The sequence below is a fragment of the Kogia breviceps genome, chromosome 3 (assembly GCF_026419965.1).
Source record: "Kogia breviceps isolate mKogBre1 chromosome 3, mKogBre1 haplotype 1, whole genome shotgun sequence".
Lineage (NCBI taxonomy): Eukaryota > Metazoa > Chordata > Mammalia > Artiodactyla > Physeteridae > Kogia > Kogia breviceps.
The window spans coordinates 11983940-11996966 of record NC_081312.1 but is presented as its reverse complement, the minus strand read 5'-3'; the positions used below and the strand labels follow the sequence as shown (position 1 = coordinate 11996966).

Genomic DNA, 13027 nt, shown 5'->3' with positions numbered 1-13027 from the left:
GGCTGTGCCCATCAGTGGCAGGAGTTCTGGCTGACACTCTCTGTCTCCCCATTTCCTTCGCAGGCTCTGTACTTGTTCTACGCCTTGGCCATAGTGTGCGATGACTTCTTCGTTCCGTCTCTAGAGAAGATCTGCGAGGTACGTGGGAAGGACTTAGGCCCCTTTGGCAAAGCCTGGGTGCGGGGCTGGGGGTGATTGACACGTGGAGTGTCGGTACAGGCCAAGAAGGACCGGGGCGGGGGGCAGGCCCAGGCAGAGGCAGGGAGGGGCAGGACAGGCTGTAGCACGGTTTGGATTCCGCTAAAAGCTATCACAGGTGCTTCAGTGGCTGAACCTCGGTGGCACCTCCTCTGCGGCAGGGCTGAGGTGGCCGGGCTTCTACCTGGTGTCAGTGATGGGCCCCCACCCCATTTTCCGTCAAGCCCAGAGCCTCAGCCCTTCCGAGGACCCCTTCTGTAGCAAGCTCAGTGGGGAGGTGGTGCTGGCCCAGGGGTTGGATTCCGCAGGGGCTTCAGAGCCCAGGCTGCCCACGAGCGCTTTGGGAGGTGAGGGCAGGAGGAGGCCGAACCCTGGCCTGAGCCAGCCTGCCCAGGGGCCTTCTGAGAACCACAGGTGGGCACCTTCAGGTTGGCATTCAGACGGACCCAGAATCTCTGTGGTTTTCCCGAGCACCCGAAGCCTCCAGCCTCACATCCCAGATCAGAGGATGGGCCTCTGTGGCCAGAGCACAGTGTCGCCAAGCAGAGTGGGCCTTGACGGCTCCAGCCCTGTCCCGTGCTGGCTCAGCCCTGGGGACAGGATGTGAGGGTCTGTTTCAGTGAGTAGCCAGGTGTCGGGCCTGCCACCGAGAAGGCCTTCTGGGATGCAGGAGCCAGGCTGTGCGTCCGAGGCCTCCACATCCCACAGCCTGACGTGTGGAGGTCCGCTCGGTACCCAAGGTCTGTGTGAGCACGAGAGGAGATGGATGCTAAACTGGTGGACTCCCCGCTGAGCACCAGACCCTGTTCCTGGCATCCAGCGATGAAAAAGACCAACCTCGTCCTCATCATCCAGCGGGGAGGCAAGCGCGCGGACCTCAGACCCTCACCGCGTGATTCGTGTTTCAGCCTCTCTGTCCCAGGGGAGTGGCTGGCTCGCGGTGGCCACTTAGAAAGGCTTCATCGAGGAGACGTTATTTAAGGGCTCAGAGAGTGAACAGAGAAGGACCGATGGGGGAAGGGGACAGGCGATTCTGGGTTGAGTGCCTGGCAGTGCGGAGGAGGTGCCGCCAGCCCAGGAGCTTGACTCTGGCTACGGTGCTGCTCCCCTGCGCTCTCCCTGGCCGCCAGGTGCTCAGTTGGCGTGTTTACTGCCCCCACCTTACAGCCTGAGGGTCTGCGGTCGCTTCTGTTTCAGAAACTCCATCTGAGCGAAGATGTGGCTGGAGCCACCTTCATGGCTGCAGGAAGCTCAACGCCAGAGCTGTTTGCCTCTGTAATTGGTAAGAAGTCCCGTCGCCCCGAGACGCAGGCTGCAGAGAGAGCCCAGGTTTGGTGCCCGCACTAATGCGGGCATTTGTCAGCTCTGCGTCTCAGTTTTCTCGTCCGTCAAATGAGAGAAGTAGAGAGATAGAAAGTGAATTAGTGGTTCCCAAGGGTGTGAGGTGGAGTGGGGTACTAACAGGTATGGGGTTTCTTTCGGGGGTGAAGTGAACGTTCTAAAATTAGATTGTGGCGATGACTGTATAATTCTGTGACTGGACCAGAAAACCCTGAATTGACATTTTAAATGGGTGAATTTTATGGCCTGTGAGTTACATCTCAATAAAGCTGTTCAGAAAGTGGGAGCGTTAGAGTAGCCAGTCCCTGAGGGCACTTCCACCTCTGGTTTTGCTGTCCTCAACTGCGGCGCTGGTGTTCTCTGATAATAAGAACAGCTTTCCTCCATTCGTGGGGTGGGGGACACAGAGCCGGCCCGGGTCTAAGGAAGGGGAAGGCCTGGGCTTTGCAGAGGAGTGTTTGTGCCTTTCTGTTTCCAGGTGTGTTCGTCACCCACGGAGATGTTGGGGTTGGGACCATCGTGGGGTCTGCTGTGTTCAACATCCTGTGTATAATAGGAGTTTGTGGATTATCTGCAGGGCAGGTCAGTGGTGTCTCTCTCCGTACGAAATGACATAGGGACAGCGCAGGGAGACCCAAGGCCCAGCCCTAGCCGAGCCTGTAAGTGCTGTGGCTGTCAGAAACGGTTTCCTCTCCGAGCCTGCTTCCTCACGTGTAGCAGTGCTGTCCTACCTTCCTTCCACCGGTGGGTCTGAGATCAGGAAGAGCGTGAGCTCCATGGCTGGTCCGAGGGAGGAGCGTTCATTCAACGGGAGTAAATATTTAAGAGGCGTCTCCTGTAACTCTGACCCTGAGCTAGACTTTGCACATATTTGGGGTCCGCCTTCGGCCTCCCCACAGGACGCACGAAGCTGGCTTGTTGTTGAAACCCCATCGCATCTTCCTGGTCCTCAGAGCCCCAGGGGGATATTAGGCTCAATCTCAGAGAGTCAGGCTCAAGGGTAGGCCCCGCCCAGCCAAGGGAGGTAGAGGTAGGCAGCCGGTCACCCCCGGAAGGTTCGAACATCGGAGGGAAGAGTGAGTGCCTCTGGCCTCTCCCCCCTGACACATGGCTTCTGCCGGGAAACATGCCATGTGGTCACCTTGGAGGAACAGGGGGCAGCTTTGCCATCACTTAGGAACATGATGTGGTATCATTCCATCCCCAAATGTGACAAAGAGCACAGGGTGGCCTTGAACGGCCAGACAAGGTGTGGTTCTGGTGGCACAGTTAAGATGAGCTCCGTGGATATGTGTCTGCACCTGCAGGGGTCTGGGGGTGGTGGGAGCCCCGCAGCAGTGTCCCCGGCCCCCGTACCCCATCTCCCCAGCCAGTAACAGCTGATGGCCCTTTGCTCAGCAGGTGATCCGTCTGACGTGGTGGGCCGTGTGCCGAGACTCTGTGTACTACACCCTCTCTGTCCTTGTGCTCATTGCCGTGAGTTACCTTCCCCCACCCCGCCCCCCGCCCCTGCGAAGGCACCGGGGCCCTGCCCACCTCTGTCCCTGGCACTAGAAACAGAGAACCCACGGCGCCCCTACCCTGGGGTGTGCTGGCCACCCGCCGCAGTCATGTTGATTAATCTCCCACCACCGTGCCTCCCTGTCCCGAAAACCTCATACCCGACGCTTTGCTTATCCATCACATCCAGGTACCACCTTGAGGGCACAAAGGCCTTGAAAAAGCTAAAGAAGGCCTCATACGGTTGACGCAGTTAATCTCAAGCACATGCTCATCAGAGGCCTTCGGATCCTCACTTAGAGACCATTTACTAAAGAGCAGAGTTTCTGGCTTCCCACCTTACCGCGGAGCAGGGAAGAGAGGCCAGCTGGGAGCAAGGATATGGGCAGAAAAGGCAGAGGGGCTGAAACAGGGATCCCTGAGGGCTCGGGTACATCATGGCACATGACATTGACACAGCACTGAAGCCCACGACACAGGTTACTGTCAAGGAAGGAGCATGTCATCCACAGGGGAGCAGCTTCCATCCAAAAGGAGCTTTAATGTGGTGGCATGAGGGCAGGTCATTTTCAAGAGGGCAGATGCACATGGCATGCCCAGATTTCAGAGTAGGGAGCATGCCCTAGACTGACAGTTCTCAACCTCAGAACATCTAGAGCCAACTAGATTTGATAATCATGACCCTTGTATTAGTTATCTGTTGCTGCGTAACAAAATTCCCTTTAACGCTCAGCAGTTTAAAGCAGCAAACCTTTCTTGCTCCCATTTTCTGTGCATCAAATCTGGGAGTGGCTTAGCCGAGCCCTCTGGCTCACGGGTGTTGGCCAGGGTATAGTTATGTCAAGGCTCCCGCGGGCGACGATCTGCTTTCAGGATCACTCGCGAGGCTGCAGGCCGGCCTCGAGCTGTTCCACAGTGCAGCTCTCGGCATGGGGACTGGTTTCCCTCCCAGCAGGGGCGAGGAGGCACCGAGCTGGAAGCCACGGTCTGCTTGCAACCGAATCTCGGAAGTGGCAGCCCATCACTTTTGCCATATTCTGTTACGAGTACATCCCTAAGTTCAGGCCACGCACACAGGCGAGCAGGAAGATCAGGCAGTGGCCACCACACCCCAAAAATCAAAGTTACAGATAAAACTATTTACCTATATACAATTTTACAAAATCAATATAATGCCCAAACTGCACCATAAAGGACAAATAAAAGTGATTCATAATAAAAGAATACGTCTTTCAGTGTGTAAATGTCTGGGCATGAAGGTGCCAGAATGCTGAATGATGTGATCCGTTGCCCCCATATGGGAAATCTCCAGGCCCTACAGCCACCAGTGCAGACTGAGGCTGTCATGCTGGGCTCGATGATGTGATTTTCCAAAATTATGAATGACTCCTGATAAAATCCTAAACAGAGCCAAGTACAATCATCCCTCCATTTGCATGACAGTTAACTCACTAGAAAATTAAGTATTTATTAAAACCATGTAGGAATACTTTGGTTTGCAAAATGGAATTAAGGTTGAAGCTCAGGTCTTTTTTTTTTTTTTTTTTTTCTGCTTGCCTAAATATCTAGCAGGACATTTAAGATGTGTGCCAAATACAGAAGCACTCCTCTGGACGATCTAAATGCCAGTAGCCCTCCATTGGGTTATAAAAACTGAAACTATCCCCGTAAATGTCCCCCAGGTTTCCCAGGTGGTGGCACTGGGTTCCCCTCGATTGAGCGCCTCTTCCTCAGAGGCTTGAGTTTGGGGAGCCTCACAGCAATGCCCAGCCAGGAGGACCCTCTCCGAAGTGACTTCCCAGAGCAGATTCTGTCTGTGCTGCCTGCCATGACAGCCAGGAGAAGGGTACAGTGGGCCCAAGTCCAGACAACATCCCCCTGGTCTCTCCCGGCATCTCGTGTCTCCAAGATCAGATCGGTGGGCACTGCCCCTCCACCTTCCTGTGCACACTGGGCCTGGCTGGGGAGGTCACAGGACTCCCCCCCTGGACCACGGAAGCATCATTCATCTGTGTCCCACGTAGGCAATGCTGGGTGGAATTGTTGGGCAATGTCAGTGCCCTCTTAGGAAGCCACGGCATCCCCACCATCACCCGTGGCCTCCCTTCAAATGGTACAAATGGGTCCTTTGCCCTCAGAGTTTCCAAAGGGGTTACTCTTTATTTTTTAAAAAATGACACCCTTTCCTCGCCACCCACACACACAGAGGTACCACAGATCGATTGATCGATCAATAGATAGATGATAGATAGATAGGTAGGTAGGTAGACAGACACAAACATACATACATACAGAGATGCCTTTTCAGTTTTTAAGATTCTTGATTTCAGCAACTCTGTTCCATTAATGAGGGCAGACCCCTGCCAGGTTGGTCCCAGTGGCTACTTGGACAGTTGGTAGCACAGGCCAGTTCTCTTTGGAGACCCACCCTAGACCTCATACTCCAGCATGTACTGACCAAGGTTTCCACTAAGGAAAGGTCACCTTCTATGTTTGAGAAACCCAGACATGGAGAGCAGAGCCAGATTTCTGTAAAACACGTAACTAGCCTATGTATTGGCTCTGGGTGCTTAGAGGCCTGCGTTTGTTCTTCTTTTGGAATAAATATGTCACCCCGCCCTTTGTTTCTTTTGCCTTCCAGTTCATATATGATGAAGAAATTGTGTGGTAAGTTTTTAAAGTTTGTTTCTTGTTGTTCCTTTTTTGTTAGTATCCTTGCTTGTCGGGTTCATTGAATCTTTTTTAAAATTATTTTTACAAACATAAGTTTATGAACTTGTGAAAGTAAAAAGGGTATCATTCTAAGCAGTCATGCCTTTATTTATCCTTTCAAAGTGACAAAGATTGTTTCCCTTAGTATACCCACCCTGCCAGATATCAAGACATATTATAAAGCTAAAATAATGAAAACAGTATGGTGTTTTGCACAGGGATAAGCATAGGCCAATGTGGAACTGAGAACCCAGTAATGGGCCCAGTTCTGGGCTGGGGGATACGACAGGCATCATGATAAGGTAGTGAGTTGGGGGTGGGGGGTGGGGGCGGGAGAGGTCCTCATACTACAAAAACGAGGAATTCATATAGAATAAAATAACATCAGCTCCTTCCCTCACACCTTATACAAGAATAAATCCCAGATGGATTAAAGATCTCGCTGTGAAAAGCAAAATTAAAACAATTTAGGGTAGAATATAGGGACTCATCTTTATGATATGGAGGTAGGAAGTGATTTCTTAAGATACATAAAGCACAGACTTCTAAAGAGGTTGATATTGCCACTCTAATTTATAGGGCATGAATGTATCTTACATTCATAAGCCATAAAAACGGTTCTCTTCATTGACCATGATTCAGATCTGCACCCTGTATGTGGTTATTTGTTGGGCATAGATTCAGGAGAACTGATGTGAGCAGCTGCGTGCTTTGGGCCCAGAGCATCCTGGTTCTGGGTCCTAACCCACCGTGTGAGCCAAGAAGTCTCTCCCTTTCTGGGTCTCCTTTTCCTCATCTACAGATGGAGTTTTGAAGGGGTGGCCGGGTCATCTACAGACCCCTTTGTGGCTCTGCTGGGCTATGGGCTAGCAGAGGAAGAGCTCCCCAAAATGACTGTAGCTCATGTCGGGCACATAGTAGGTCTTCAGGACACACTTGTCAGATGACCCCACAAATTAAGCTGTGTGACTCCTCAGAGGCTTGTGTTCTGAGCTACAAAAATCCCCAGCATGTGTGGGGTTGGACGCTGGTTCTGCAGGATGGCAGTAAGAGTGCACCCCAGAAAGACCCCCACCCAGCCCAGCCCCCGTGTTTGGCCCAAGAGGCTCCTGTGACTGGCCCATCTCTTCAGGCAGTTCTTAGGGCCCCTTCCCTCCTGCACCCACAGCTTCTCCTGTCGCCAGCCAGAGTCTCGGGTGACCATAGGGTCTCTTAGCGTCATGACTCCAGGCCACTCCCCTCCCTGAGTCTGGGATGAGGTGGTCCTGGGCCCTCCTTTTTCTAGGTAGCTGGGGGAGCTCGTCCTGAGCCCTGTAGATGAGACCCCCTGTAGCTGAGAAGGCCCCACCCTCAGCCTTCTCTGTTACCAAGCGAGCTTCAGATTGCAGGACGGCTGGGGGCTGGGTGACTCGCCTGCACGCCTGGGTCCCGGGCCGGGTGCTGGGTCAAGGAAGGTGACGGGACCACACAGCCTGCTCCACCCACCGTGCTGGTCACTCCCAGCCTTCAGCGCCGCGGGCCTCCTGACTCTAACCAGTCTCCTTTCTGTCTTTGAGGTGGGAAGGCCTGGTGCTCATCGTCTTGTACGTGTTTTACATTCTGATCATGAAGTAAGTGCCCTTTCGCCTCTGCTGGGCTGTCTCACCTCTGGTTTCACATCCTGCTTTAGCCTTTTGTCCGAGCAGGAAGAAAACCTCCTTCAGCCCTTGCGGTCACTCTTGGCCGCCCCAGTTCTCCGGGGGACACCCTGCTGGGACAACCAGACTGCGAGAGAGAGAGTCAGACTCTGTGTTAGGGTGCTGTCCGCACTGGGGCCGGGGTAGGTGGCTGGCTGGTGGGGGGAAGGTTGAGGCCACTTCCAAAACAAATAGCAAGCGGGGACCTCTCTCCCAGCCCGCTCCACACCCCTGGCCTGTGCCCCAGGGCGACCGCTCTTTTGTGCTGTCTCTATAAATCGCCTGATAATTTAATGCCACTCTTTTGAAAGAGCCGGGCACCTCCATTTTGTCAGACTTCATAAAATGCCACCTCTCGGGGCTGCCACCTTGCACAAGGCACCACTTGTAGTTCTAAAGATGCAGACCTTGGAGCCGGAGTTGTGTACCCTGAGACCCTCCGGAAGCTGCCCGGGTCACAATCATCTCAAAACTACCCATGATGAATTAATATTCAGCCGTAAAAAGGGAAGGAAATTCTGACTCACACCACAAGTGTGGATGAACCTTGAGAACATTATACTGAGTGAAAGGGATCCAGCCACAAAAGGACAAAATGTGCAGTTCCACTTATGTGAGGTACTGAGGAGACTCAAATTCCTAGAGGCGGGCAGCAAATTAGAGATTGATTACCAGGTGCTTGGGGGAGGGAGTGATTAATGACTCATCGGTGAATGGGAACAGAGTTCTGTTTGGGACACTAAAAATTTGGGAACTAGATAGTGGTGATGGTTGCACGACCTTATGGATGTAATTACTACCACTGAATGGTGCACTTAAAAATGGAAAATAGGGACTTCCCTGGTGGCGCAGCGGTTGAGAGTCCGCCTGCCGATGCGGGGCACACGGGTTCGTGCCCCGGTCCGGGAAGATCCCACATGCCGCGGAGCAACTAGGCCCGTGGACCACGGGCACGACAGTGAGAGGCCCGCGCACCGCGATAAACAGCGGCCCCCGCTTGCCACAACTAGAGAAAGCCCTCGCACAGAAACGAAGACCCAACACAGCAAAAATTTTTAAAAATTTAAAAAATTAATTAAAAATGGAAAACAGTTACAATGGCAAATTTTATGTGGTATGTATTTTTCTATAATTAAAAGAAAAAAAAAAGGCTACCCATGAGCTAAGCCACATTCAGGTTTGTAACTTTTTCCTCACACCTCCGCAGGTAATTAAAAAGGAAAACACCCCTGAGGTTTACGATGCTATGAATCCCCCCCGTTGACCTAAAACGTTTATAATGTTTTATAACAATGGGTGATAAGCTGTCAAACTGCAAGAGAATGGTCCTTAAACTGTCTCCCCTCTGAGTGCCTTTCGGTGGGGCCACCAGCCTGGGGTCTGGGATGGAGTCTGTTCTCGGTGTGGGCAGCAGCGCTGGCTGGGATGGTACAGGGAAGAGCCCCCCAGGCGGCCCACGGGAGCAAGGCCGGGCCCGGGAACACCCGCTTCGAGCCTGTTCCGAGGCTGGGCTGAACTTCTTTTGTCAGGACAGGTTTATAGCACGCAGAGGTAGGGGTCAATCATTTTCTTGGGCTGATGGTCTCCTATGGTCCCAGGAAGCCCTCTCAGGAGGGGCAGGCCGCCTGCGACTGCACATTATCCCAAGGTCCCTGTCCGGAGCCTCTGTCAGCTGGGTTGAAAAGCCTCACCCCCCCCCCAGCTCCCCCAGGGGCCATGCTCACTGCAGGTGCACAGGGGAAGGAGGTAGGGGAGGGCCCTGCCCAGTCTACCCCGCAGCTCTGACCTCCCGCCTTAACTTACTTGCAGGTACAACGTGAAGATGCAGGCCCTTTTCACAGTCAAACAAAAGACCATTGCAAATGGCAACACGGTCAACAGTGAGCTGGAGGATGGTAATGGTTACTGTGATAGTAGCTCTGATGACCCTTCCGTGCCATTGCTAGGGCAAGGTAAGGCTGAGCAGACAGGAGCAGACAAGCCGTGTCGTTGCAAGTACTCTCCCCTCCTCTTCTGTGTGCACACACACTCCCTCAGAGCTGTCACGCTTCCCCTTTGGCCACAGGACCCTAAACGAGGAGGGCGAATCATTTAGGAGGTGTGGCTCAGATGGGCGTTTACTTAGATGGGAGAAGGATCAATCAAGGGTCCAGAGTCACGTCCTCGGGGCTCCCCCCAGGCCTCCCGAGGAAGTCGCAAGCCCTGCTCGGCTTTCCTGAAATGCAGTGAATTACATCTCTGACCCATGTCAAAGGCCAGCGACAGGAAGCTGTGGACTTGGGAAGGCAGAGCAGGCTCGGTCTCCCTGTGGCTTCTCAAATGCCAGGCCCAGTTCCGGAGAGCTCTGTTCTAGAGAGACCACTGGCTCCTTGCCCAGATGAACAGCCAGGCCAGGAGGGATGCCACGGAGCTTCGAGGACTCCCAGACCCACCCCCCGAGAGCCCTGGTGCGAGCCCCTTCCCCCGGGGACCGTGGTCTGGTCTCCTCGGCTTGTCCGGGTGTTCTGGGCCTCCGGAGCCAGCCCGTATCTGTCAGGTTCCCCAAATGTCTTGGCCCGACCGGCTCCTGCCTTGGAAACCTTGTCCTCAGTTCTTAATCCAGCCTGTTACTGGGTGACTCCATCTGTGGGCACAGCTGCCAGGAAGGCGAGAGAGTTCACACTCCCATCCGAGGCCTGAATTGTGTTAAGGCCTGAATAGATTCTTGGAGTTAAGATCTGGAAAAAAACAGCTTAAGCCAGCATTGTTGAGTTCTACCCACAGTGTTGCTAGAGGCCTCCTTTAACCAGGAGAGAGCCCCTTGGACCAGCTACCCGAGGAGTATTTCTCCTTTATTCCTCATGGCCTTGGGCAAGTCACCCCCTCTTTCAGGTGACTTTAATTCCTTTGTGGTGTCACTGATGTCTCAGAGCGGACTGTTTGCCACTGTCTGGGACACGTGGAGGCCGAAATCTATATTCCTAGGCCCTGTCCCCAGCCTCCACCCTGGGGTGAACCCCCAGGCAGAACGCACCTGTCGTGGGTGCTGAGTGAGGGGTGGATTTCTCCACGTGGAAGGAGGGAGGCTGGTGGGGAGACGGTGTGAGTGCGGCCAAGGCCACAGCCTGGCTGCCGAGGCCCACCCGCGCGGGAGGGCGGGCGGGATGGGAAAGGAGGCCTGCAGAGGTTGGGGCTGTGCCGTGTGTCCTGTTTCTTGAGCTCGAGCAGGCTGCCCCTGGGGGAGAGCCCGTTTCCAGGACGGTCTCCCCAGAAGGGGAGGGAACAGCGTGGCTGCTGGTCTGGATTTTAGCTCCACTGGACACCGCAGCTCCAAGGCACGTCCCCACCCACAGTTTCTTAAGACCGAGGCTGCTTCTGGCTGCCCTCGTCCAGGGAGATCAGTGCTCCTGGGGTCCTCTGGACCTCGGTGGCAAGAAGAGAGATTCCGCATGCGGAGTCGTTCAGGCCAGTGGGAAATAGCCGCAGGCCTGGGTGCCAGCCCTGGGTGCCAGCCCCGGGAGCTACCTGCCGCCCCTGTGGCTTATGGAAGAGGCCCGTCCCCAGTGCCATACGGCAGGGACGTGAGCCACTTCCTCCTCCACGGAGATCCCGGCTGCCCCGAGGCCACAGCCCATGCGGGGGCCCTTTCCAGGCGCTCCCTGGTGGCCTGTCTCCCTCACTTTTGTACCCACACAGTAGGATTTCCCACAAGTTTGTTGCTTTTCCCCAAATTTCGAAGCCCAGGGCAGTTTCTTAAAAACTGGAAGATTAGACAGAATTGCCTCCAGGCACAGGGAAAGGTGTGAAGATAGGTCTCCCTCCAGCTCTTATCAGGGTGAATGTGCTTAGATAAAGGCCAAGGAGGAAAAGATTTGGGGGGTTTGGGAGATGCAGGCCTGGAACTGGAGACGTGGGAAACCCAGGGATACAGCCCCAGTTGGTGGCTGCGCCTTCCCTCCCAGAGGGCCGTGTGCAGGGCACTGTCCCCTAGAAGCAGACTGACCGGGCAGGAAGAAGGAACCCCGGGGGTGGGGAGGGGCCTGAGGAGGTGGGGCTTCGGGACTTTGCCTTTTCTCCCGGTGCTGCCACAGAATCTTTCCAACTCGGAGCTTCTCTCCCCTGGTCCTCAGCCTTCAGGCAGGTCGTGTAAACTGCCCCATCCAGTGTTGTCAAAGATTGCTGGCCACTAAATTATTTCAGGAACACACACACACGCACACCCCTGACTTTGCTGGTATCAGCTTTGGTATTTCCCCATATATGTAAAATCAAACATTTTTTAACCCAACCTCTTGACAGAAGAGGACACACTGCCTTTTTACCCCCACTTCTACTAAATACCTTTATGTACTTAAGTGTTCTTAAAGGTCCTACAGTTCAGCTCACCAAGTCACACCTCGAGCCAGTTTTCTCTCTTGAGGGGAATAGCATCCTCCAGCTTTGTTCTGCGTACAGTTGTTTGGGGTTTTTTTTGTTCCCTACAAGTTTTACACATTTTTTTACATCACACTTCAATTCAGCTCAAGAAAGCAGAGCATGATACACCAAGCAAAGGTGACGAGGACAAAGGAAGGCACGCCTTTGTGTCCCGTCAGGGCTGGGGGTCCGGCCTCTCCTTGTCGGCTGTCAGGTGGCCTTGAACACGGCCTGACAACCAAGGCCGTCTTGACCACTGACTGGGCTCACTCTGGGACCTTTCCAAGCTGCCCTGGCCTTAGACACAACTTTGGCTTGGAGCAGGGAGAGAGGGAAGGATACCTGGCCTTAGGCTGAACTGCCGGAGAAACATGCTGCACTTGATAGGGTTACCTGCCGGGCAGGTGCCCTTGGCTTGGACATATCCCCCTGTGCTGCCACTTGGTGGGCGAAGGTGCCTGAGAAGTCAGGTATCATGGCTCTTCCCTCCTCCTGAGCCCGACTGTTCCCCGAGGCGGTGCCCATGATAGGGCTGGTTCTACCCACGGAGCCTGCGGCTGTTTTGCTGGTTTCCCCCTCCCTCTGAGGTGGAGGCTCCAGAGGAGGGAAGGATTCCAGCTTTCCTGCAGCAGGGCGGGGCAGCTCCCGATCCTCTGAGTGGGACCGAGCCAGGAGAGGGGCCATCCAGAAGGCCAGAGGCCCCGAGCATCGAAGCCCCTCTACTAACACCCTCCTTCACATGACCCCCTGGCATCTGGGCACCATCAAGAATGCTGCCCCAGACTGCCGGCGTCCACCGCACGCTAATCATCTCTGGCAATCTCTATTGGCCTTTGTCTCCTTAACTCTTCTCCTCTTCTAAATTGTAAGTAATCCGCTTTCATCCAAGGATAACACATGCATTTAAAAAACAGAGTCCGTGAGTCCAACGCACGCACGAACGCCTTGTTGGCTGTTAGTGTCTGTCTCCGAAAAAAATGCATGGTCCTCCTGGCTTTGGTTCTAACCACACGCCTCCTGTCTGCTGAGCCTTGCTGCCTCTTTGGTGAGGGTGTGTGTGGCTGGTGTGCATTTGTTCGTGTTTGTGGCATTAACTCTTGCTCGGGTTTGCTCTCGACTGCTCCTGGTTACCCTATTATCCAGGCAGGACCCTCACCGGGAGCTGTTGACCAGTGGAGAGGGATGGGCATATCTGCTTTGATAGC

The 13027-nt window shown here is 54.2% G+C and overlaps 1 protein-coding gene across 7 annotated transcripts in view; it reads left to right on the top strand.

The window, feature by feature from the left end:
• SLC24A4 (solute carrier family 24 member 4) overlaps positions 1-13027 on the top strand; it is a 163704-nt gene that overhangs the window by 112604 nt on the left and 38073 nt on the right. Inside the window, exons 4-10 of one of the 7 annotated variants that reach the window (XM_059056882.2) lie at positions 64-138; positions 1396-1480; positions 2018-2121; positions 2941-3015; positions 5681-5706; positions 7308-7361; positions 9237-9322. In XM_059056882.2, coding sequence (XP_058912865.1) covers positions 64-138; positions 1396-1480; positions 2018-2121; positions 2941-3015; positions 5681-5706; positions 7308-7361; positions 9237-9322 — 505 coding nt within the window. Of the gene's footprint in view, positions 1-63; positions 139-1365; positions 1481-2017; positions 2122-2937; positions 3016-5680; positions 5707-7307; positions 7362-9236; positions 9380-13027 lie in introns of all 7 variants that reach the window. The other 6 variants (XM_059056881.2, XM_067030651.1, XM_059056880.2 and 3 more) reach the window with 6 other exon arrangements.